This window comes from Drosophila obscura, unplaced genomic scaffold, assembly GCF_018151105.1.
Source record: "Drosophila obscura isolate BZ-5 IFL unplaced genomic scaffold, ASM1815110v1 contig_165, whole genome shotgun sequence".
Lineage (NCBI taxonomy): Eukaryota > Metazoa > Arthropoda > Insecta > Diptera > Drosophilidae > Drosophila > Drosophila obscura.
The window spans coordinates 652,579-679,081 of NW_024542752.1; the positions used below are offsets into that span (position 1 = coordinate 652,579).

At 46.7% G+C, this 26,503-nt stretch overlaps 1 protein-coding gene across 1 annotated transcript; it reads left to right on the plus strand.

The window, feature by feature from the left end:
• Positions 1–1,650: 1,650 nt before the first annotated feature.
• Positions 1,651–16,999, plus strand: LOC111079550. The gene is given in 6 exon segments (XM_041591975.1): positions 1,651–1,657; positions 1,816–2,199; positions 2,266–2,422; positions 2,504–2,600; positions 2,709–2,838; positions 15,230–16,999. Coding segments are annotated over 6 exon segments (2,310 nt in total). The 3' UTR covers positions 16,765–16,999.
• Positions 17,000–26,503: the final 9,504 nt, after the last annotated feature.

The following is a 26,503-nucleotide window of genomic DNA, read 5'->3' on the forward strand; positions in this document are numbered from 1 at the left end:
CTGGGCCTACAGTTGCCTGTCAGCGGCATTGAATTTGTGCTCATTTGTGTGTGTGTGGGAATGCAAGTGATTACCACTTAACTTGAGGAATGTTTTGTGTATCAACATTCAAGGATTTCCAAGAATTTCGCATTGATTTAGCCATATTAGTTTGCAAGATTGGTGCCACTGAAATGTGACTAGCGAGCGACCGAAAATCAGAGCTCAACAAGTAGGGAGAGAGTATACATTATGACCATAAGAAAAGCGGCGACTTTCAAATGATTTTTAGTGGCTCCATGTTCGCGATGCTTTGCAGAGTTTACACAGCTGCAAGCATCATCTTGGATCCAATCAGCAACCCCAGTCCCAGGCAACTTGATTTCTGTGCCAGCATTTTGCACGACATTATGGGAGGATATTTTCTACGTTCGCCGCCTCCATGGGCACCACCTGGCAGTAAGACTAGTAGTCATCTCCTAGCGCAGATTATTCTTTTCCTTATTTCTTACTTGACAAGAATTATAGGAGTTTGTAGGATGGTGAAGGCATGATCGCTGGAAGGTTCCCAATAAATGAGTCGTGGGGTGCTACGTTGTATGTATATATATATATTTGTGTATGACGGAGGTGGAACGAGACTGACAAGTTGGTGGTCCTCAAACTAGTAGGGGGGAGACTAAAAACTGCTGGAGAGTCGAGTAGTAATCGTGACTGAGCAGCGGGAGAGCGAAGGCCACGGGGACAGAGAGAGAGCGAGCTAACAGTGCGCTGTTAGCAACACCGTCAACCGACTGTTAACTCCGCGACGTTAACAGCGCTGCTGCCCTGAACAGTAGGATTGGAGCAAAAGGCACAAACCGTGGGCAAGCAGTGCTTATGTTTGGGTTTTGCTTGGGCTGAGTTGCTCCTTCGTTACCCCATTAGAATCCCCTAATGGATTTGCTTTTTATAGAGCTGGGATCTTAAATTGAGAATACTTCGCGGAATACCAAATGCAAAAGAATAATCAGAAAATCGGTACGGCACGGAACGGAACGGCACGGGACTCCTTTCGGTTATTTAATATTCTTATCGCTAATGAAGTGTTTATGGGGTATGTCAGGAATTGGTTTGCCAGGATATTACTTTTCCCCTCTACATTTCGCTTTCGCTTTCACTTTCCTTGCCTCTCCTGGCCCTTAACCTGATGCCGTTGACTCAATTACACGGCGTTTGCCATGCAATTTGTGCCATCCCCCCCCTTGGTCCCCGTGGCCCCCTTGGCACACATGTGTCTCTCTTTGCCACACGGAGAGATTCGCAATTTTCATTTACATTTTTACCAGATTTTTTCATGAAAATATTTTTGCATTTGCAGCATCCGGCGACACGGTGTCCCTTCGCGTGCTGCCGCCCGCCCACGCTTTGTGCCACATGCCACCACTGAAAATAAAGAAACAACAGCAGGAACATTTCCGAGCCCCATAAAAGCCCCGTCAGCCCCCGTCAGCACCGACGCCCCCCCCGCCTGATGCCCGACGAAGGGCGGAAGCGACAACATTTTATGACGGTCACATAATAACATCGGAGCGTCGAACGGTAACGGTAACGGTAAACGGTCCAGCGTTCCCACGTTCCGCAAACAGGAGGAGCAGTGGAAGGGAGGATAGGATGCAAATTACGTGCCACATGAAGCGTCAAAGCTTTTGATTTCATTGTCGGCACCAGAGCAGCAGCATCCAAAAACCAAATCCAAATCCGTACCGGGGAACAAAAAAGACCAAAAACGTCTCGCAACACTCACCGATTGATTGAGTGATTGAGTGACTGGTTGACTGATTGACCAAGCCGCAGTATCAGCAGCAGCAGCAGCAGCAGCAGCAGCAGTCTCAGAGGCAAACAAAATCAAGCGTTCGATTAAAACGGCGCCAATTGCGATGGCGGCCTTTCTCGGTAACGACATCAGCAGCGGCAGCCCCAGCAGCTCCGCTGGGATACGCAGCAGTGCCACCGCAGCCGCAGCTGCAACGGCAGCACTCAACGGCGGTGGTGGTGGTGGCGGGGGGCGTGGCGGTGGTCGCCAGGGTGCGGCCAATGGCGGCACTGGCAGCGCATCGAACTCGGGTCCATCGGCATCGTCCAAGTCGGAAAAGCAGGACGACAGCGAGGAGGGTGGCATTGGCATCCTCTGTGGCTGTGGCAACAGGGCCCCCAAGTCCCATTGCATATCCGCAACAGGTGAGTCCATCTGTGCAGTTTCAATGCGGCTTGAACTTACATAAATCATAATTTAAATATGCTTAGGCGTGCTGCTGCTGGTGCTGCTGTACACCGCCATGGGGTCGATCATCTTTGTGACCCTCGAGGGTGAGCTGGAGGACGGCAGTGCCGTGGAGACGGCTGTGGCCGCCTCCAAGCCATATCCACGCACCGAATTGGCCAACGCCGAGATACGCTCCAGGCAAGTCTCAATGTGCTCTCAATCCATTATCGGATCCAGATCCACTGATCGGCGACACTTTCTCCCATCATGTTTTTCCAGAACTGTGGACCGCTTGTGGTCGATAACGGAGGATCTCAATATACTGTACAAGGAGAACTGGACTCGTCTGGCTGCCCAGGAGGTTCAACTGTTTCAGGTGAGTGTCCAGTCCCGGTCGCGGTCCCGCTTCCGGTACCTTTTGCACTCGCATGCTAATGGAGCATCCTGCCTGCGTCCGCCTCTTGGTTGCCATTCTTTTCCGCAGGACACACTGCTGCGGGCCGTTCGCCAGTCAAAGGTTTATCCACCAGGCGGCATCCAGATGAATGCACCGACCCACAAATGGACCTATGCCTCGGCCTTTCTCTACTCCATGACATTAATTACAACGATAGGTGAGTGAGAAGTGTCCTGCCCGTATCCCACTATCCCGTACCCCGTACCCTACCCCTAACCGTATCCTTTAACGTGCCACCTCGATTCCTCTTGATTCCTTTGTTGGCTTGATGTTGTTCTCTGGTTCTGGCTCTGGTTCTGGTTCCCGGCCCTTGCTTCGATTCTCTGGGCAATTTATTAGCCCCGGCCTGACGTTTGCCGTCGCCTGCCAAGTGCCAGAACCCAACCAGACACGTGTGCGTGTCCCTCACGCTCCCTCCAAGCCCTGTGTATGTGTGTGTGTGTGTTTGTGCGTCTGTGTGAGACGTTGAGTGAGCGCCTCTGCCTGGCTGAGCAGCTGCTGAGCTGACCAGAGATGTTGGGACCACTGACGCCTGGCTGGCCACTGCCCCTCCCCCTGCCAGCCCAGGATTGCCCTCGGCATACCCCCGGACTGCCCAGGACTGCCCAGGACTGCTGTTTTTAATTAACAAACTGTCAACCGACGGCATCGATTCCGTTCGTCTTGGCCACAACAATTCTTACACCACACCACACCAGCCCACCCCACCCATCCATCGACGGTGGAGTGTGCTGGTAGATATACTATATGCTATATATATATATCTATATTTTTTTTTTCAATTTACCAATGCGTGCTGCCGTCCGGCCAGTATCTCTGATTTCAATTAGGTATATGTAAGCCGGGGGGCTAAGCAATTTCTCTGCAAAAAGGACATACGGAATGCGTCATGAAGATGCATGCCAAACGTAATTAACATGTCCATGTACAGCCCCCACTCTAATCGAACACTGCCACACCACACCGCATGCCCCAGCCAGCAGCCAGCAGCCAGCTCCACTCAGCATGTCCACAGGCGTTTGCTACTGCTCCTCCTGCTACTGCTGCTCCTCCTGCTGCTGCTCCTCCTGCATCTCTCCCTCTTCATCCTGATGTACATGCAAATTGAAGTGCTGTTGGTCGAGACACACCAAAATAATTGAAAAAAATAATTTAAAATAACCAAAAAAAAAAGAAGAAGAAACAAAAATTGGAAACGCCTAAAGCCTACCAATGAATACTCTTGGAATAAACAAATCCTGCTGGATATTTATGCATCTTGTTGTGATTGTAAACTACTGCTGGAAGCTGTCAGAGTAAATGCAGAATATGCTCAGATCGGTTGAGAATTCTATGCGCGTGGCATGTGGCATGTGGCAGGCTCTCAATTATGATTAAAGGGTGTTTTAAATCGGCTAGAGGCGGGGTGGCTGGGCGGCTGGGTGGCTGGGTGGCTGTGGGGGGAGTGGCTGGCGTTTGTCCGCTCAACTATGAACACCCAGAGGGGTAAAACGAAAATAGACCGGACACGCACTGTGTGTGACACATGAACAACAGTGGAGCAGGGTCTACAGCAGTGGAGGGGGTCGATTGTCGATGGGGGTGGGTCAGTGAGTGGAAGTGGCAGAGAGATGCATGGGGAGGATGTGGTTTGATTGGAATGGCTGGACTGATTCGTTCACAATAAACGCGCTGTTAAATCAATCGAATTTGTAGCAATCAGCAACAGCAACAACAATACACCCCATCCCTCGCGGCAGCACCACAGCAGCAGCAGCACACATTCCCTGGCCCCTCATCGCATTATGGGAATTGAGTTTGAAATCAAAACTCAATTTCGGACCGACCGGTCGGTGGGTCGGTCGGTCCCCGGGCGGAGAGGCAGCGGCGGAGCAAGAGAGAAGGCAATCAAAAATCTGTCTAAATACGAAACTGCCTCACCCCCCACCCCCATTGCAGCCCCCTTCTCACCATGTGTCGCTACGGCCTGGCGCCATGTTTGTGTAGCGGCGAGTGTCATTGAAATTATTCTGACATCACTGTGGAGGGGATAGTACCGTTACGGTATGTAGTTAAATAGAGACAGCGACAGACAGGTTCACCAGGAGAGAGAAATGGAGAGTGAGTGAGTGAGTGCGGGGGGGGGGGGAGACCAACCTGCGGCTGTCAGTTGGGTAAACCGAAACAATAGCAACAGAGAGCGAAGGAGAGCGAGTGAGAGCGAGTGAGAGCGAGGGAGAGCGAGCGTGGGAGAGGGTTGAGCATGCAGGAACGGACATGTACAGACAGCAGCGGACAGCAGCAGACAGATGACAGAAGTACTCGCACTCAACATTCCGCATTCTGTAACCATTTGCTTTAGTACATTCTACGAGTGCGAGTACGGATATATCCATCGAAGGGGGAAGAACAAGAAGATGTTGAGGCTGGCTGGCTGGCTGACTGGCACATCAATCAATTATTATGAAACAATTTGTCGCAAATTGCCAAGTGGCATATATATACATACATACATACATACATACTTATGTACGTATTTCGATTGTTTTCCAGCTCTTCTATAAATACACACAAAACTGTGAAGGGTGGCCATCTCCGATTATTTCCACTGTCTTCGGCTCTGCCAAAGCTCTGGCTCTGAGTGTGAGAGAGAGAGAGAGAGTGAGAGCATAATCTCACCATTCTGGCAGTCACCTTGGATTGCGGCCAAAAAAGAGAAAAGTTCTTTGTTGTTGGTTCTTTAATGGGCTTGGGGATTGACGACAGGCGGCTGGCGGCTGCATGGAGAGATTTTGTTTTGGGGTGCTACCCAAAACGATCGTCAGGAGATTAAGTCGGGGGTGGTGGGTGGTTGAACTGGGGACTGGGGGACTGGCTCTGAGACAAAACCATTATGCAAAATTCACATCGATTACGTGCTGTGTCCCGGTCCCTAGCCAAGGGCGCCTGCAGACTACCAGGGAGGACATTTTGCTCATTATTCAATAATGAAGATATTTTGGATGGGCATACGCTTGAATGGACCGTCCGTCTCTCTGGTTGTATGTCTGCTACTGTCCCTGCCCCTGCCCCTGCCACTGCCACTGCTACTGTCTCTGAGCTATTTTCAATGGATACCTTTATGTGGCGCCGTACCTATCCACAGCCACTGGCTCTGTCTGGGCCCAGGACATCGTTCAATTAAAATTCCAGCAGATTGGATTTGTCTGGCAGTGATATGTGTGTGTGTGTGTGTGTAAGACTAGGGGTGGCTGGGAGTCGTAATGGTTGTTTAGCCTCTCACATAAAACAAATTTCATTGCCTGATGGATCGCTTCAAAATAATACCTTACGCCTCCTAAAAATTACGATAAATTTATGTCAATTGCCTGCTGTGTGTGTGTGTGTGTGGGAATTATGGAGTGCGTATTTAATTTGCATTTACGTGGATTCATTCGCATTCGATTAGCATAATGATGATTTCGCCAGCTAATCGATGACTGTCGGAGGAGGCGACACTCTTCCGATTGTTTTGTCAATTCAATCCGCCTAAATATTTGGGAGACTCTACCCCAAAAATTGAATGACACAAATAACTCCGGTTCATTGCCTACTTAACGGCTCTGATGGCGATTATGGATAATTAATATTGCGCATACGCTAGCCGTGTGTGTGTGTGTGTGTGTGTCGTGGGTAATAAAATTAACACATCTGATCATAAATATAAACCATGGCACTAATAAATATACCCAGCGCAGCCCCCCCCCGCGCTACACACATCATTTCGGTCTCGAAATTCTCCATTGTCCGTTGATTTATGTGCTGCACTGTGGTCGGCACTGTATGTCAGGCGCCCACCCACCCAATCACCCACTACGTCGCCACGACAACAGCGATTCAATTTTACAAACTGCATCCAGAGGACACATCCGCTGTTCAACACCATAGCCTACGTCCGTTGCCGCGTGACCCCAGCCGGAGAGACCCGCCCGTGAGACTGTCACACCGACTGTCACAACACCATGGACAAGTGGCAGGGCATTGACAGTGGCCGGGACGTGGGCATGTCATGTCATTAGGGCGCCGCATTATTGTTAATTGGTTTGTGGCTAAAGTGCAGGGGAAAAGAGTTCGGTCTGATATATGAGGACTGGAGATACACCAAAAAGTAAGCAAAAAGCACACATGTACGTATGTATGTGTATATGCTACAAAGATACATGCAACATACAAGCATCTGCAATGCAATGTAATACCATGACGGAAGCAGAGGCAGTGCCAGAGGCAGAGGCAGTGGCAGAGTCAGAGCCAGTTGCGTTGTGATTTTCAATCAATAAGTAAATGTAAACTGGCAGGAACATACGAGTACACTCGATTGCCTCACATAAATCTTTAGTAAATATAACAACGGAAAAAAAACTGTACCATCGGTTGGGATTTTGGGGTTTGGGGGGCAGTCATCTACGTAGAGACGTTTCCATGCAGCAGCAGCAGCAGTCTTCCTCCCACTGGCAACTTCCACTCTCACAGCACTTTGACCTTCTTGTGTTGGATGACCTTCAGCGGGGCCAGACCATAAACTATTGCCATCGATGTAATGGCTTTGTCTGCCGCTTCCGTTTGCCATTTTGAATTACAAATTGCAGAGCACTGCACTGCAGGGCATGGCAGGACAGAAAGTAAGCGCGTACCAGTGCGAGTTTCCGTATGCGTTTGAATGAATCACGATTTATATGTTGTTTACCTATTAGTATGGCCTGCACTGTGTGCGCTTCCTTTATTTTACACCCACCCACAGCATCGACACTGGCTGGCTGCTGCTGTCGGCTGCCGGTTGATAACTTTATTAAACACTTTGACCTGCATTATGTTCACACGATGGCGATGGCGATGCCGCTGTCAGCTGTCTGCTGCCCACTTTGCGCTCTATTCCACGCTATGTTCCCCCCCCCCCCGCGACCCACGACCCCACGACCCCACGAACACACGATTGACGGCACGTCACGTCCGCTGTTGTAATATTATTATTACATAATTTGTGTGCCAGAAATTGTGTATTCGCCCTGTTGCCCGGCCTGGATGGTAACTATAATCGTTTGTGACACGCGCCGTCAAAATAGCCATGGAACCAGTGCTGAACAATAATGCTTGTTGGCGGGAACTAGTTTATAATTTGAGAGACGGGATTCATTTAATGGGATGGGATTTCACTATATACACGCGGATGATGCTATTCAAGGGGTTATTTCAATGGGAACCATAGTTATCCCTCTCCCTTCCTGTTCATTAATTTGTATGATGATAATTAATAAATACTTCAGGCTGGGGGAAACACTGCAACACATCCATGGGCTGTCATTGAGGGGCGAATCCATATAAAGGTCTTTGATTTCAAAGCTAACAAAGCATCGAGAGTGCCAAACAAAACGTGTTTGGGTTCCGCCATGGAACTATTGCGGAACGCATTGGAAACGACAACACTGATTTGATTGGGGGGCGTAGCAGGAACGTAAGGAACAAAAAAGCGCGGCTGCGGCAGTTTATTTTATTTTATTGCATTTCGCAGTCTCATTTTTATGGCTCAGACATACTGTACATGTGTGTGCTGTGTGTGTGTGCTGTGTGTGGGTGTGTCAGTGTCAAATATAAAACAAATAATGCCAAAAGCGACAACAGCCTGCAAGAACAACAACCACGACTACAACGACGATATAAGAGGCAATCACAGATAAGTCAACATTCCGCTGACGAGGACAACGAACTACAAACGGAGCACGACGAATGGAAGCCCCTTCGAACACACCCCCCACACCCCACACCCCACACCCCCCTCCAACCAAATGAATGAATGAATGAACCAAACAAAACAAAAAGGAAGGCCAGCCGCGTGGCCAGCCGAAGCACTTGATACCCTGGCGAAACAATCCATCGATCTGTTGCTATGCGCAAAAATATATTCAAGTAGTTTCAAAATTCAGGAACTAGGAACCTAAGTTGATCGGGAATATATGTAGGTATAATGTACATATATACGTATGTACATATGTACATATATTTATTCAATGTTAGAATACCCTCTGCAAGGGTATGCAAGGAAATGAATAAGCGGCTGAATGAATGAACGAGCGAATGAACGTATGAAAGAGTGCCTATGCCTTGGACATATTATGTGGCAGAGTCCCTCCCTCACACACACACACACACACACACATAACGAACCACTCAGCGCTTTTATGGGTGTTTGTGTGGGTGGGTGTTTGTCATGGCGCCCCGCATCCGCACCCGCACCGCATCCGCCCCCTCATTTGCCCACATTTACCCCAAACGGCTTGCACTGTCAGCCCTTGACATGCTGCATACATTTTTTAATGTCTTCCTGTTCAGAAACAACACCAACAACAACACCAGCAACGGCAACAGCAACGGCAACGATGAGCCCTGAGAGGCCTGATATGTGTCAAACGCTAACACGCATGCTGCCTCAAGCCCCGCCGCCCCCTCTGCCATAACATACATTGCCCCAATGCCACGCTGCCACACTGCCACACCCAACCACACTTAGCCGCTGCTGGTTCTCGTTTCTGTGTAGTTTTTCATCTCGTGCAAGGCTTACTGCAGCCAATCCATCTCTCAGCGGAGAGTGAGAGAGAGAGAGGGAGAGACGGGTCAGGAGAAAGAAGAGATATATGGCAGAGATGTTATGGCGAGTGTTAACAAACGAGCCGGCATGGAGAAATGTACAGAAAAAGGATATACAGAGAGGAGAGAGAGGAAGGCAGAGAGAAGAGAAAGCAAAAAGACTGTAGAATCAGTAAGATCAACTAGAGTAGCCAAAAAGAAAGAGAGATTCAAGAGAGTGAACGAAAAGAGACCTCAGACGGACAGCGAGAGAGGGAGGGAAAGAGAGAGAGAGAGAAAGAGAGATCGCGATACGTGGCGTGGATCCCCCCGTCTCCTTTGAGTGCCATTTCAAGCGTAAAATGGTGTCAGGCAGCTCTATGTGTCTGTGTCTCACTCTCTCCCTCTCCCTATCCATTTGCCTCTTAAGGCCGGAAACGGAAATGCTCAAGGCACACACGCACGCACGCACACACACACACACACACGAGTGCACACATAGACGTGGCCCAATCAAGCGGAGCTCGCTGTCATTTTGTTTGTAAATGCCGCATATCAAAATGCTTAATAATGTCATAAAAACCGAAATTAGGGCCCAGCGAAGGCATCACAAAACAATGCCAATAATTCGACTTGGTTCCACACCCAGTCATATATACACATACACATATGTATGTATGTACATAAATATGTTGCCTGGCTTGGTGGGTGCGTGGTTTGGTGGGGGGGGATGGCTTGTGTCGCAGCCGCCATTCGAGTGGCCACTCTGTCTCCTTAACCTTGCAGCTGCCACACATATAAAGCGGCAGAGCAAAGGGAAGGGAAGGGTAGGCTGAGGCGGCACAGTTTGCCAGCAAAAAGAAATAGAGAGAGAGAGAGAGAGAGAGACGAAAACTAGTGGAAAATGTTGCAACTGTGCTGCGTTAGCTGAAATGTATGCATTGCTTGCATTTTGCTCTCCCTCTCTCCTTCTCTCTTTCTCCTCTCTCTCTCTTTGTCTGCCTAGCCGCCTTCATCAGCGTCTTCAGCGTGCTCTTCTACTGGCTTTGGTCCTCTGTATTGGCTTGAGTTGGAATTTTTTACATTTTTCCATTTTTTTTTTTTGCATATTCTCGTCGAGGGCTGTGCACACAGAGCAAAAAATGCATGATGAATGTGTAGGCCTCTCTCTCCTCGGCGGGTGCGCTGCCGCTGGATCTGAAGTGCTTGACAAACTGTTATACATTGACAAACTGTTGGCCCAATTTGATGGCTTTCGGCATTTCGTCAAATGAAATCAATTTTTACTTGCAAAGGCTGCCAGCTTGCGCTGGATTTTCTGATGGATTTTGCTCTGTAGGTATTTTTGCACGCTGACAGCTTAACTTGATTTACCAAACGAATTTTGTTTCAAACAAACAAAAATCCAAAAAAAAAAATTCTGATATTTCTGTGCACGGATTGGGAATTCAATTCAGCTGTACTCTGATTTATCGCACGATGCTGAACTTAACCAGTGGTCAATGCTAACCCGACACTTTGATTCCACGGACAACGATTGAAGTACTTTTTGCTGTTCCACTTGAGTTATGTACTTACATATGCGGACACTTATGTACAATGAATGGTACAATTGAAGTGCTAAATGAGTTTGACAAAAATGTGAATGAATGCAGCTTCCATGACATTGTCTTCTCTTGCTCTCTCCCTCTCTCTTGCTCTCCTACTTCGCATCCGCCCAACCCATGCCCAGCCATAATCATTTCTGGTTGCTTTCTCTGCCAATTTTCGCATTTTTATGCATGTTTTGACATGTTCAAGCATCGTTGGCGTCACTTCACTTCACGATGTCAGCCAGCCAGCCAGCCAGCCAGCCAGCGCATGCAACGTTTTATGGCTCTCAAAACACACACACACACACACACACACGCACAGCTAGAGCAAGAGACATATACACATACAGAGCAATACATAGATACATATGTACATGTATTTATATACATTTGGTATGTACAGTATTTATATGGTGCCGGGTAACATTTTGTCTACGTCTGGCTTTTGTTTCCATTTTGTGCTTTCCATTTGTGTGACAATTAAATGGGCAGCAACATCGACATGGACATCGCTGTCGGCGTCGCTGCGTCGCTGCGTCTCGATAACGATTTTAATAGGCCATTTAATTTTTAATTAATTCTTCAAGCGCCAGTTGCCATGTCATAAAAATGTTTGCTGTCATGTTTGGCTGTTGCTTGTCCTCTGGTCCTCTTGTCCTCTTGTCCTTTGTACTCTCCCTTTGACCCCGCTTGGCTGCCTTCTCTGGCATTGCAGCTGCCCTGGTTGATGATGCTTGATGATGATGTTTTGGGGCGTTTAACGACATGTTTTTGTTTCATTTTGGCGGCCCTGCATATCATTATTATCGCCGCGATATTTCTTCTCATTTTCCATCACAATCCGCCATTCAGCTTTGCCGCTTGTTTATTGAACATTTGGCTATTTATGGATGGTGGTTGGGTGGTTGGTTGGTTGGTTGGTTGTGGGGTTGTGCGATGTGGAATGGAATGGGAAGCGCGTGTTTTCTCTGTCGCAATTTCATTACTCAAACTTGCAAGAGGGGGAGAGACACCCACCCCCTCCGCCGCCCAACAGAAACAAAATAGAGAGCGGGCAGTAATATGTACAGTCTGTAATTAAAACATTCACTGAGCGAGGCAAAGAAACCTCATTGCCCACTCAGCCATTGCTGCTTGACCTCGGGTTGAGTGTTGGAGGAGGGCATCCTCGCACCCGCACCAGCAGGCGCTCCTAGCCTTCGGCAGCGCCTCTCGACAAATATCCGCGTCCTCCCTTTAAAGCACCAGCCGCCCGCCCCACAGCCATGGCCGGAGCCACCCCCCCATGCGCATTGTTTGGTTTTATATTTAAACATTTTTGTGACTCTCTTAATAGCTTTTTGTGAAAATTAATTTCTTAGCTATTAGAGGCTCTTGTCCGACGCCCATTCCCCAATCCCCACCACAGTACACCATGCCACACTCCACTCCCTCCCCCCACCCACTGTGTGTGTGTGCGTGATGGAGGAGTATTTTGTAATTACTTTATGCCCGAAAATTGCCGTTGTAAAATATTTCTCGCTGGCTTTTGGTTTGGATTTCATAGTCGCCTAAGGGCAGGACAAAAGCCCCACCAGGTTGTGGTCTGCATCGGGGGTCGGACTGGGGACTCTGGCAAGGCTTTGGACTTGCCTTTTGGGGCTGCGCTGCTCTCTTGCCACTATCGTTCTATTTATAATCGAATTAAATGCGTTGCCCATCTGCCAAGATGAACGAATATTAAGAATGGCTCAAGTGTGCGCTGTAAATGAATATCGATTATGATTGATTGTTGTGCGGCTAAGAAATTAGTATTAAGCGGTTATTTTTGTAATTTGGAGGCGATTTACAAGAGTATAACAGTTTGTATAGCAGTTTGAACTTAGTATAACAGTTGGTGGAGTGTCTTTTTTGGATTCAAGCATTAATGCAGCAATGTATAACATTTTGTATAACAGTTTAAAATTGTATTTTTTTGTATAAAAGTCTGGCGACTGAGTCGCTGCCATACGGAATCGTGTATTGTACATATGTATGTATATCTCACAGATAAATTATATAAAGTTACTTCCAAAATCATACAAAAATACTTACTGGCTACTCAGTTCTGCTGTAAAGACACCACTCAAGGAGTCTATTTATCTAAGATACATATGTACCCAATTGAGTGGGAGTACGATATTTGTACGATTTCTCGTTTATATTTGAAATTTGTTGAAGCATAACAACAGTGGCGTTTGTTTTGCAATTAGCAAGAAATAAAGTTGAGGCAAAACCACAAAAGTGAATAAATAGTTTTAATTAAAATACCTGAGAGCTGAAAGTAAGCAACAAATGCAAATTAAAACGTATTAAAAACTTAGAACAACATCTCTCTTGTTGCCTGCCACTTAGATGGCATCTGGTGGAGGCATCAAGTTCCCCCAAAAGAACAAGGACTGCCAACCAACCACTGCCAATGTCTGTGGCTTCCTACTGACCGACCGGATGCTGTATAGAACGTGTAGGCTTAACCCTACTCTATTGAGTGCCCTATTGTCCAGTGCCTTTGGCGGCATGGGCGGGGGTGGAGGCGGAGGAGCGGCTATTACTATTACCGCCCCACAATCTCCATCTCGATTGCAAAAATTTCAATCCCCCAACATGGAAATCGTTTTTGCTCGCCCACAGTTTTTTTTTGGGGGTAAAAGTTTAGGACCCACACAGCAACACACACAGCAAACCACCACCCACTCTGAAATTCCCACGCATAATTGCCATGCTTGCCCTTGCAGCCTGGTGGAAATCTTTCCACAGAGTTGTGGCAGGGACAGGGACAGCAGCAGGGACGGAGACAGGGACAGGGACAGGGTGTGGGCGGCAACGACATGTGTGCGTCGTTAGTTAGTTAGTTATAACTACATACAATTTTATGGAAGCCATATTGTAAATGTTATAATTTTCACTAACAATTTTTACCAACCGTTGCCTGAGTCAGGGGCGTGGCAGTTGGGCGGCATCCAGCTATGAACGATGGACACATCGTACCAGCGTACGGTCGGAAGGGAGGCAGGGCCACACGACGTATACTTACTATACGTACATGCCTGTGCATGTTGTAAGCAGGATGATGATAATTTTCGACAACTTTTTTTTTTTTATTTTGTTTGTGTGTGTGTGTGTGTGTGAAACACGCACCTCAGGGGAGCGAGGGCTATGACAGAGACTCGTCGTAGTAGTAGTCCAGAGGCGACGCTGCCGGAACAGCCTACACTTGCACCGCCTGCCCCTTGCTGCCAGGCCTAGCCTGGCCTAGCGTGGCATGGCCTGGCCCTGTTCCCCGTGCACTCAAACGTGCTTCGTGTTTTAAAGTATTCTTAACATTAACATTAAGCAGGGATCAGAGGGCATTGGGCTGCTGGGGGATGTGGGACCCAAAAAGCATTTTCTGTGTTTTTTCATACTGATTTTTCATCATTTTATTTTTTATTTTATTTTTTCCCCCCATTCTCTTTCGCTCGTCTGGCATTTTTTTTTTCTGCTATTGTCGTTTGCTTTTTCATTTTGTCAGTAATAAAATTGAATACATGTACATGCATATATGTATGTACATATACACCCATACACACACGTACAATTTTACTCAATTATAAAAGTTTCCACATTAAAAGTTCATTGCAGAGCCAAAGTGGGGAATGAACGAAAGTCCGAGGCGTTGCCGTACCGTGCCACCCATATTGGGATAGGTCGTGCCCAGAGGCAGCTGGCCTAGGTCTGGGCTTCGTGCTGGTTCTCTTGCTGGTTCTGTTCCTGGTTTTTTTGGTTTTTGGTTCTGCCTGGACTGTTGTTTGTGCCCCGATTCAGAGTTCTGGCAAAACAAACATCAAAGCCAAAGTGTCTCCGACAGAAAAGTTTCTATTTCTATTATTTTCTGTTTTTTTGAGGACAGCCTCAGCTCCCAGCTCCCGGAACGAAAGGGGTGCGGTGCGGCAAGGGTAGGGCTGAGTGCCGAAAAGGTTGTTGTGCCACATGCATGGCTGCTTGGCTGCTTGGCAGCATGGCAGGCAGCAGGGAAATGGCTTTATCCACTCTTGCTAATCTGTACAGTCTGCCCTGCTAATTTGATCAAGGATCAGTGTATGCAGCGGCAGCTGGCTTGGAGCCTTGTGGCAATGTGGCACTTGTTAAGCTGTGAATGGGCTCCAGTCCGAATGTATGCATTTTCCTTCTATTGTGGTCCATTTAAGTTCCTTTCTGAGCAAGTGATTTGCATTTCCAATGGTGAATATTTTTGAGCGAGGGCGCTCCCTTGGACTTGCGCTTCTCTCATTGAATCTCCTACAACTATTTGACATGACTGTTCTAATTCCAGCACAAATAAACCAAACATTTAATTATTTCCATTTCCTTTTGTTGTTGCAGGCTATGGCGGCGTCTCGCCACGCACCCAATGGGGCCGCATCGCCGCTCTGATTTACGCCCTCCTCGGCATACCCATCATACTGCTCTACTTGTCAGCCATGGGCGATGCACTGTCCAGCGGCATGCGCTGCCTGTTCCGTCGCCAGGGCGGTGAGAAGGGTGGGGCAGGCGATGGGGATGGCGTCGACAATGGAGGCAGCGGTGGCAACGGACGAAAATCGGACAAGAAGAAGGCAAAGAAGGGGCACTACGGACACCATGGTGGTGGCAACAATATGCACTACGGCATGCCGCAAACCGTCTACCAGCAGCAGCAACAGCAGCAGCAGCAGCAACAACAGCAGCAGCAGCAGGAAAAGAAAAGCTCTGCTGAATCGGAAAACGAACAGGGAACTGGACCCCGGGGCTCCGCCAGCGTGCCCATCTCGATCTGTGTGTGCGTGATGGTCTGTTATGTGACCAGCGGTGCCATACTCTTCCACCGGCTGCAGAACTGGAGCGTGCTGGAGTCACTGTACTTCTGCTTCACCTCGCTGGGCACCATCGGCTTCGGCGAGCTGGCCCCCAGGGGCACACTGGCCCTGTACATGGCCTCCGCCTATATACTGGTGGGCATGGCCGTGGTGGCCATGTGCTTCAACCTGATCCAGGCCGAGATTGTGCAATGGCTGCGCAAGTTCAGCGTGCAGGACAACGTGACGCCCAAGGCCGAGGAGGTGACCCTCGTGTCGGTGTCCGTCACCCCGAAGCCCTCCTGACAACGACCTAGCGCGGACCTGCTGGGCGGCATCGCCGGCGGTCCCAGCACCTCCTCCGGTCTGGGCGTGGGCGTGGTAGGCCAGCCACCCAATAGCCTGGCCCAGCACCAGACCATGTTCTTCGGCCCGGCCCACACCCTGACCCAGTACAGCTCGCTGCCCCGCCGCAGCCACATGCATGGCGGCCACGGGGTCGGACCATCGTCCTCGGGAGCGGCCTTCCAGCGCAACACGCCCATCCGACGCTCCACGGGCATACCGGAGCACCACATGGAGTACTTTGTGCCGCGCAGCATCAGCGAGTTCAACCTGTCGGGCGTGGGTGATCTGGCCCTGCCCCCGCCACGTCGCTACTCCCCCAACATGAATAACATGGGCATGGGCACGGGCATGGGAATGGGCATGGGAAATGGCATGGGTATGGGCATGGGCATGGGAATGGGCATGGGCATGGGTATGGGACTGCCGCATGGCCTGCAACTGGGACCACCGCAGACACTGCTATGTGGCGGCGGCCCCCAGCAACAGCAGCAACAACCACCGCCGCCGCCGGCCCAGCTGCAGATAGTCACCCTGAAGCCGCGCAGCGAGAAGATGGTCACCTTCGAGGACGAGTCCAAGCAGCAGCAGCAGCAGGCGCCGCCACCACCCTCCATTGTCTCCTCCGGCGTGAACTCTGTGACGGCGGCGACCACACATTGTCCCCACGGGGTGCCAACCACGCCGCGCAAGTCCTCCGGCATCGGTGGGTTGGGTGGCGGTGACATCTTCATGTGACCAGCCAGCTGACTAGCGGCGGCGTCCAGTGACTGCTCGCCAGTGGCATCCGGTGCCGGTGCCAGTGCCGGTGCTGGTGCTGGTGCTGGGGCGGCATCTGAGCTGAATGCAGCGATGCGTCTGCGGGATAGCATTGACGAGGCGCTGTGCCCCAAGTCGGGACCGGCCCCAGGTGAGGTGATACGTGTCTAAGTGAATCAAGCCAAATGCTCACACTGTAAGTAATTGCACACACACACACACCCACACTGACACAGGTGGCACACTAGACAGGCGGAGACTTCACACACATGCATAAATGTGAAAGTCAAGAAGTGTTGCCTACATTTGGGGGCTCCCAGGGAGAGGACAGGATAGACGTAGGAGAAGCAGAGCAGCAGCAAGAAACACAAGGAGAGCTGGGTGAGGGGGAGGGGGTGGGGAGAATAAGTAACAATTTCCTTCATCTAAAAGTTGGTTCTTTGTCGTGTTTTTTGAATCTATAAACATTGAGCAAATATTTATTATTATGTGTGTAAATATAGGAAAACACAAAACACAAGAGCATCCACAGGGAAGAGAATATACTAAGTTTAGGGTGGATGGGTTGGGTGGGTGGGGTGCCAGCTGCAGCAGTACAGAATGATTGGCAGGGGGAAAGGCGAAGGGGGTGTGGGTAGTGGGTAGTGGGTAGGGGGGAGAGCATTAGCAGCAAACGACTAAATTAAAAGTAAAATTCAAATTCCACATGATAAATGCATAAATATTTAAATGGTGCATGAGAGTGTTTAACGTTAATGCCGAAAGCGCGCAAAAACCGAAATTAATAAAATACATAGCGAATACCATGAATAATAAATAGTAGTTATCCTCATGAGAGACGGGGGAATGTGGGGACGGGAAACAAACAAAATGCAAATGCAAATGAAAATGAAAATGACAAATTGTATAAATACCCGAGGACAAAGTTTATTTAAGCGATTTGTTAGTTCGTTTTTGCTTCTCTCTCTTACTTACTATCCGTCTATTTTTTGTTGCCATATTTTCATCAGCTTCTGTGCTTCTGGGTGGTTTGCTCAGCGTGGTGTTGGGTGATGGGGAGGAAGGGGTTAGTGGAAATTTAAATTACTTTTCCGTAGAGTGCTGTATAACAGTTGCATTGGAAACGGTAGAACGGTAGAAATTGTATTGTCTGCGTGGCTGGCAGGATAGCAAATGAAATCTATTTATATTTGGTATAATTTGTATGGTAGTATAATTTTTTTTTGCTTAGAACTGTTATACTGTGTGGGGGAAACGAAAACGTACGGTACTGTGCGTCTATAACCAGCCTTTATACAGGCTGTCATACTCTGACGACTGTGACAAGGTAGCGGGAGTTTGCTTTGAACTGTTATATTATGCATTTTTGCTGCTGCAATTTCAACTGTTATATAAACTGTCATACTGTTGGAAATGTGAACATAAATCAAATGGTACCTTTTTATGGTTTGAGAATGGCGGCTGTTATATTATCTGCTATATCTGCCATAAGCCACTGTTATATTGCTCCAAAAAATGCCATCCCTCGACTTTATTGATCCAATAATTAATAATTAATGGATTATAATCAATACACTCGTACACGGCTGTCATACATATGTATAGCTATCATTGACCTGTCATACAATCTGTTATACGAGTAGATCCAGCATTCAACTGATCATACAAATACATATGTAGATATCCCATTCGTCTGACAAATAATCTCTCACTGTCACCTCACTCTCAGTATCTTCAGTCCTTCAGTCTTTTTTAAGCCCCAAGGAATTCTACAAATTACCATTCGATTCATCAGAATCCCCTGTGGCATCTGCTTAAGCTCTTGTTGAGTGGCTTTTTTTCCGTATTTGTTTTTTTTTTTTTTTAGTTCCCTGCACAGCTTTCCCGCACCCGCACCCGCACCCTTCGCGCGGGGCAATTAGGATTAAATACTTTTTAAATACATTTTGATTGTAGGTAATTGAGCGCGTGAATTGTCATTTGTTGTTTGTTATTTGCTGCCGTCTGTCGTTTTTGCGGAGGTGCCAGAGAGCTGCCAGCCCGTTTGGATGCCTGTCATCCAAGTGGAGCTCATTTGCCGCATTTTAGCTGCCATTTGGTTGCTTTTTTTTTTTTTTTTTTTTTTTTTTTTTTGTTTGTATTGTGTGTAGCCCTTCATTAAAATAAATAAATGAAACTTGAGTGTCCGCCCAAGCCCGCACACGTGGGTGTGTGTGGTCGCTGTGCGTTGCATTTGTTAATTTTTTGCCGTACTCAATTTGTGGCATTCAATTAAAATAGTAAAATAGTGAAATGGAACCAGAAACCAAAAATCAAATAGGCTAGGCACTCGTACATACTCGTTAAAAATCAGATCAAAATAAAATGTAATACACGTAAAAGCAGTAAAAAAAAAAACACAGAATAACAGAAGGAGTATGGGAGGGGAGGCTTTCAATTAATGGATTGCGGAATGCAAGGCCAAAGAGCGAGCGGGACAGCGGGACAGAGAGCCCAGTCAGAGGGTAATTAGAGGGCAGACAGAAACAGTCAGAAACTAATTCCAAAATCCATTTTGTGTCATAGCATAAACCAGCAGATGTCTACTATAGTATATACATACACACATATATATATACGTATATATGTCTATGTAGTTAATAACTAACTAACCAACTAACTAACGAACAGCAACCATACAGCTCGTACAGCAGCAACATAAAACATTAAAAAACAGAAAAAAGCTAACGCAAATATTGAATTTAAGTCAATGTAATTAAATTAAGTCCACTTCAACACTCACACACAAACAGAAAACAGCCAACAAAACGACACGCATAGACAGAAAGACACATCGACACACCAAAACCACAATATAATTAATAACTATCTGATAAATATGGAAACAAAAAAAAAACTAAATATGTAATATGTGAGTTTTTTTTTTGTCAAATTCCTAGCACGGTAAGTTGAACTCTTAGGCTAAGCTAAGCTAACCGGAAGTGGCTCATCGTGAGTGAGTGAGTGAGTGAGTGAGTGACAGTTAAGGATAAATTACACCTAGTTCATATACTCGTACTCTTAGCATTAGTCCACTAAATGTGTGCGTGTCGGCCGATATTTACCGATTGGTACATTACAAAAACATATATGTATGCATTATGTACATGCGACTACCTAGGCATGGATGGACCGACCGACATACATTAAAATGTAGTTGTAAGCATCCATACATATACATATGTAGCCGTACACAAAACGAAACTAATTTAGCATTGAGCAAGGCAACTAGCAATTAAGTAAATACCGCAGTTTGCGACATATACATCTACATATACATACATACATATACAATATATATATATACAATACTAAAACCGAAACCAAAACCAAAACCGAAACCAAACCAACCAAAAATTAAGTGAATAAATACATCATGAACAATTTAGTCAAATTTCAGTAAAAATTTTGCGTGTTTTTCTTACTTGCACCATTTTTGTGGTGTGGGTGTGCGGGGTGCTTCAGAATTGTTTATTATCAAGGGATGCAGAATCATTAACCACAGCGAAAAGTACCGACAAGCAGTGCCAGCATACAAGCTGAGCCAGCAAACAAGCAGTGCCAGCATGCAAGCAGATCCAGCATACAAGCAGTGCCAGGGCCCATTAGCAGAGAGCGATCTTAACCACTCCTTTGTGTCTCTCTGCCAGATAACCCAAATGTTATATTTTAAAATTTCGATATATCCTTCCCATGTGAACCAACTTTTCTGTACCATGTCGAGCGAGTGAGCAGCCGTTGAAGCAGCAATAAAGGTATGCGAAATATCTTAAATTAAAATGGAATTTGCGCAAAATCAATTTGCGCATTAATTGATACAGATAAAAACCGAATCGAAATCCCCCAAGCCGACATCGATGGCTAACCGATAAAAAAAAAAACACACACACACACAGAAAGAGAAACCTTTCCGCTCTTCGCTGCGCTGATGCGGCGCTGGGTTTTTATTTTTGTGAGTTATTTAATTATTTAATTAGTGTTAATAATTTATAGCAAACAGTTTTGCAATCAATTCGCCTTTTTATCTGTGTGCATTTTATGGCAGCTCTGAAATGGAATCTCACTTAATCAAGAGGTGAGCCCAGGTGCCCGCTCAAAGTGCTCCTGTATGTCCTGTGTGTCCTGTGTGCTTTGTGCATCAGTGCGTGTGTCCAGCTCTTTTTGCCACAGCAATTTAATTTACTTCTGACAAATGTCCTGCCCCATATCCTGCCATCCTGCCGCATATCCTGCCATCCTGCCATCCTGCCAGCGCCGTCGTCGTCGTCGTGCTCCTTTCGGTCGTCCAGTGTTTGTCGAGTCTATAGATGAAATGTCAAGTGGAAAAGCATTAGCCCATCAAATGATGTGTAATGTGCTCGAATTTCTCTCTCTCTCTCTCTCTCTTGGAATGAATCAAACCAATGCACACACACACAGATAGACAGACATACGCTCGTGCACATTGTGTACAGTGCATTTCGAAACTGTAAGCCATTCAGAGCATTGCAGAGCATTTGCCGAAAGGGCAAAAGTGCACAGCATCAAGCTCCAATTGAAACAAAACTCACAGGAGAGGTTGTGTCTGCGATGCCTGGCTTAATTTAATTGCATTTGCCGATGGGTAGAAATACTTGCAGGCATATAACATAACAGTTGAATGGTTGAATGGTATGGTGCACTTTTGATGCGCACTGTACACACGCATATGAAAATGTATACCTACACAGATGCTATTTGTATATTTGTTCATGTGAAACTTTACAGAATTACCTCGATTAATTTTGTCAAATGTCGGCTCTGCAAAAGTTGTTGGAGCAGAATAATGGACTTATGGTAGCTCACTCACTGGCAGTATGGTAGGTGTTGAGGGATAGGGATCAGCATCAGCATCAGCATCAGCTGGATGATGAAAAGATCCAAGGCAAGGATCCTTTGTCTCATGCATCTCTGGCATTAGCCAGGAGCCAGGAGCCGGGAGCCGGGAGCCTGCAAGTGGATTGCAGGGGAGTGTGGCCACAAAGGAAACGCAAGACACATCGAGGCAATAAATTCGCTTAAATGCTCTCTTTGTTCGAGTCATTAAAATCGCATTTGGAGGAGAACAAACCAGACCAAACCAAACCAAACCAGACCAGGCCAGAGCCAATGATGTTTGCCGCAGTGACTACGCGGATGATGAGGATGATGTGAGTGTGCGTGTGAGAATGAATGTGGCATGTAAGTACGAGATAGATACTGATGATGGTCTCCCATTTTGCTTGTCGCTGCGGCAGTGCCTTGCCAGCCATTAACGCTGACTGCTACGTTGTCAACACACTTGACATATAATTTGATTACGCATACGCATTTTATTAACTCATTTTCCGCGTAACGATGAAGGCGGCACCCAAACACTGTGGATGCCAGTCCACAGCCTCGCGATGATGGGCATATGATATACTGTGCCGAGATATGACGGCCCTGTCTGCCTTCCGCATCAGCACGCAACGCCACGCCACGCCAAGCCACTCCTCGCCTCGCCTCGCCTCGCATCGCATCGCCCACCCATTAACGTTGGCGTTGTCTGCTTTGCGGTTTTCAAGTGGCTCTTGGCGGCCTCCAGCCTCGTGCAACATATTGTCTGACTCAATTACAACAACCTTAAACTAGAGTTGGCAGCCCGCGTGGGCCAGCAGATCCGCGATCAGAGGCAGGCCAGTGCAGGCAGGCATGAGAGGTTGATGCCAGCAGCCAGCAGCAGAAGCAGCAAAAGCAGCAACTAATTTCTTTTTACAACTGTGGCAGTTCTTTAGCTTTATGGAAAGGCACACCCACACGTGTTTGCAGAGCCACAACACACACACACACACACACACACACATACACACACACACAGATATGTACAGCTGCTGCCAAGGCGAGTGAAGCCAATAACCCAATGCTGGGGGCTGGGGCCCAGAAAGCGGCAGTAGGAGCCGCAAAAGCGTACTGTTTGCACACATAGGCAAGGACAGATAGGCGGACAGAAAGACAGAGGCAAAGCAGAGCGAAAGAGAGGAAAGCGAGGGCTAGGAGAGAGAGAGAGAGAGAGGCAACCACAAAACTTATGCCTTGGCGCAGGCAGCCATTGAAAAGTCGTTAGCAAAACGTCAGACAACACACGGCACATGGTAGGGAGGGGTGGTGGTGGTGGTGGTGGTGGTGTGGCGAGGGTAGCCACATAGCATAGCCAAGGCAAAGGCAAAGGCAAGGGTCCAGAACTGGGTCTGGGTCTGGATCTGGGTTTTGGGGTTTTTGCCTTTGGAACTTTGCGGCTAGGGTTAGCTACACTATGCAGACCTAAATAACTACCGACAAGAGAAGGAGCAGCCTTCTCGAGTGCCCCGAGAGCTGAGCATAAAAACAAACAAATATCCATACAAAAATTTTGGAAACTTCGTTTCGGATTATGACGATTAAAGTTGGCCAAAGTGAATGCATAATAGTCCCCAAGAATACCCAAGAATATTGCTCGGTATTTCATAATGGAATGAAGGAAGGAAGGCAAAGGAACAGGAACAGGCACAGGCACAGGAAGAGGAACCCCCTCCCAGGGGCAGGCAGCAGTCGTGGCACTCGTACGTACATGAGGAAGTGGTGGCACTGGTCAGGGAAAAACGAGAGAGCGGACATCCCCTGGCAAAATGATTAGCAGCAGTGCTCCTCCCATGGGAGCACTAGGATCTGAGGCCCCGGCTCCCCAGCCAATTGGAATGCTATTAACCCGCAGCTAATGTCGCCCCAGGCCTAAGCAGAAGATAAAAACGGATAACGGGGTGGACGGGGGCTGGGGGCACATGGAGCATTGGTTGCCAAGTCTTGCGCAACCAAATTAAAAGTCCTTGCCAGAGCCCCGCACCATCCCCCTCTGCAGCATCCATGGCCGTAGCCACTTCCGGGCCTCGGCAAAGTGCAGCCGCTTTGCGTACGCCCATAAATCTATTAAGACAATTTGGCAAAGCCAAAAGGCACTGGAAAGCAACAAAAAAGAAAGGAAGAAAAGAAAAACGAAAGAAAAAACACCCAAAAAGAAAAACAGCCCAAAATTTGGATCTTTTTTGGGCTTTTTAAATGTTCCCAAAACCAATAATTTCTTTTTTTTTTTCCCCAAAGAAATTCCTTCTTTTTTTTTTTTTTTTTTTTTTTTTTTTTTTTTTTTTTTTTTTTTTTTTTTTTTTTTTTTTTTTTTTTTTTTTTTTTTTTTTTTTTTTTTTTTTTTTTTTTTTTTTTCCCCCCCCCCCCCCCCCTTTTTTTTTTTTTTTTTTTTTTTTTTTTTTGTTCTTTTTCCCAAAAGTGATGCGTCTGCATCTAAACCGTGAGAACCTTACGTAACGGGCATTGGGCAGGTACCACCGCTGACCGAAAGCTGACGCCTCATGTTGCATATTGACGGTGGGAATCTTACGCAACAGGGCTTTGTTTCCCACCTGCATGGAGGCAACTCCCCAACAATTTGTATAAATATAAGCTTCATTTAAATAAAAATCAATCATAACAATCATAACATGAGGCGTGTTACACTGCCCGGGTTCTTCTGTCTACTACATGGCGATCCTGCCAGTATATATATATATCAGCGGCGTTATAGCGCCAGATATATAATATAATATATAATATAATAATATCAGCCAAACCGTTTATAACAGATATAGAAACCAATCTCAAGGGTGCCAATGCATCTGCCGGGGAGGTCGACAACAGCAGAAAAATCTATGTGGAGTCCTGTGTCGATGAGGTGCTGAACCATCGTCTACGGCGACAAGAAGTCATAAACCCTCTGCCTGAAGGATATTTTGTGCCGCTTAAAGGAGCTGCAGCTCTTCACAGACGAGTCCATAGTCTCCTTGGTGGAATTTGGTTACATTCTACTTTTGCTTAAAAAGACTCGAGGTCTAACCAATAAATAAAATTCATGACATCGGAAGGAGAGATACAATCTGACAGGGGAGCCTTCTATCCAGAAGGACCCACCAGAATAAGGAGGTACTGGAGCAGTACCCGGAGTCAGGACCAAAAAGACTCACCATCGAGGAATACAAAGCAAGGCAGAAGACAGCCAAGCAGCAAAGGAGCGAGGAAGCAACCCCGAGTAAAACAGTTCCGAAGGCAAGGAGAGGAGGAAAACAGGCTCGCCTGATCCGCACTCGTCGCCTACTAATCGAGTGCGAAAAGGCCGCACGAGGATCACCGGATGACCAGAGGCGCTACAAAGAGCTGCTGGACGCCACCAAACTGGCGCTTCGCGATGCGAAGAAACGGCTGCTGGCCAAACAAACCAGCACCCCAAATTAATTCTTAAATTTATATATATATATATAAATAAAATGATAAAATAAAAATATTTCTAAAATTAAACAATTAAACAAATTTAAAAAAAAAAAAAATTTAATTAAGAAAAAAAAAATATTTTTTTTTAAATACTAAATATTAATAATTACAATGGGGAAAACGCAATCAAAAGTAGAAAACCCCAATGCCAATGTGGTGAACAAGATACAAATTGTCGATCACACAAATAGCATCAATGAATTGTGGTTTCTTCTGTTAATATTAGTAATCATGGCAGCAATAAATCTAATAATCAAAATTTACAACATGCATCATAGAAGCCTGAAAAAAAGGTATATGTCTCGCGCTGATGCACTAGATAAAATCTAGTTTAACTCTTGATAAAAATTCTGCAACCCAGCTACCACTCGGAATGGAATGGGAAACATTAAGACAAAAAATTAGAGACTTCAGGTGGAATTTGATAAATCATATAAATGTCTAAATAAGACAAAGCGCATTAAGCGACAAACGCTAATTAAGCATACTGAGATCGTTGTTCACAATTACAACGAAATCAAATGCTTAATAAAAGCAGCCCACCATAACCTTTCTGAACTCCATAACGGCCAGGTCACAGATGTTCTCAAACGGCTAACAGAGTGCCTTGAGAACATTAACAAAAGACACCATTTGCATTTAGTGATACCAATCGCGCTAAATAACCCAGCAGTTTTCACACGAGAACTGCTGCAAAATAGTTCAGATAGCGACGATAGTTCAGAAGGTGAAAAACCTTCAGGTTCAAATATGCCTCAAACTATAATAGAATTTCTTAATACAGCCAGCAAACTCATCCCAGAGTTTGACGGTAGGGCAGAAAACCTACAAAGTTTTCTGGATGCCTTATCTTTGGTTAACACCATCAAAGGTGAACATGACGCCACAGCAGTGTCATTGGTAAAAACCAAACTTAAAGGTGCTGTTAGGAATTTAATTAGTACAGAATGCACACTTGTATCCATTATAAATAGACTTAAAACAAACGTAAAAGGCGAATCAATAGATTCAATAACTGCCAAAATAATGAACATCCGTCAGATGAGTAAGACCGCTAACCAGTACACAAAAGAAATTGAGCAATTAACAAAAACTCTGGAATGCGCTTTTATTTCTGACGGAATGCACATGAGCAGGCAGAAAAATATAGTACCCAGCAGGCGGTCAAGGCAATGATTCAAAACTGCACCAATGATAAGGTCAAACTTATCATGCAGGCTGGAACTTTCTCGACCATGAGCGAAGCGGTAGCAAAATTCGTTACCAGTTGCACCGAAGCAACTGGACGAGCAGATACCGTAATGTACTATTCAAATAGGGGGTATCGTGGAAACAGAGGCCGTTTCCAGGG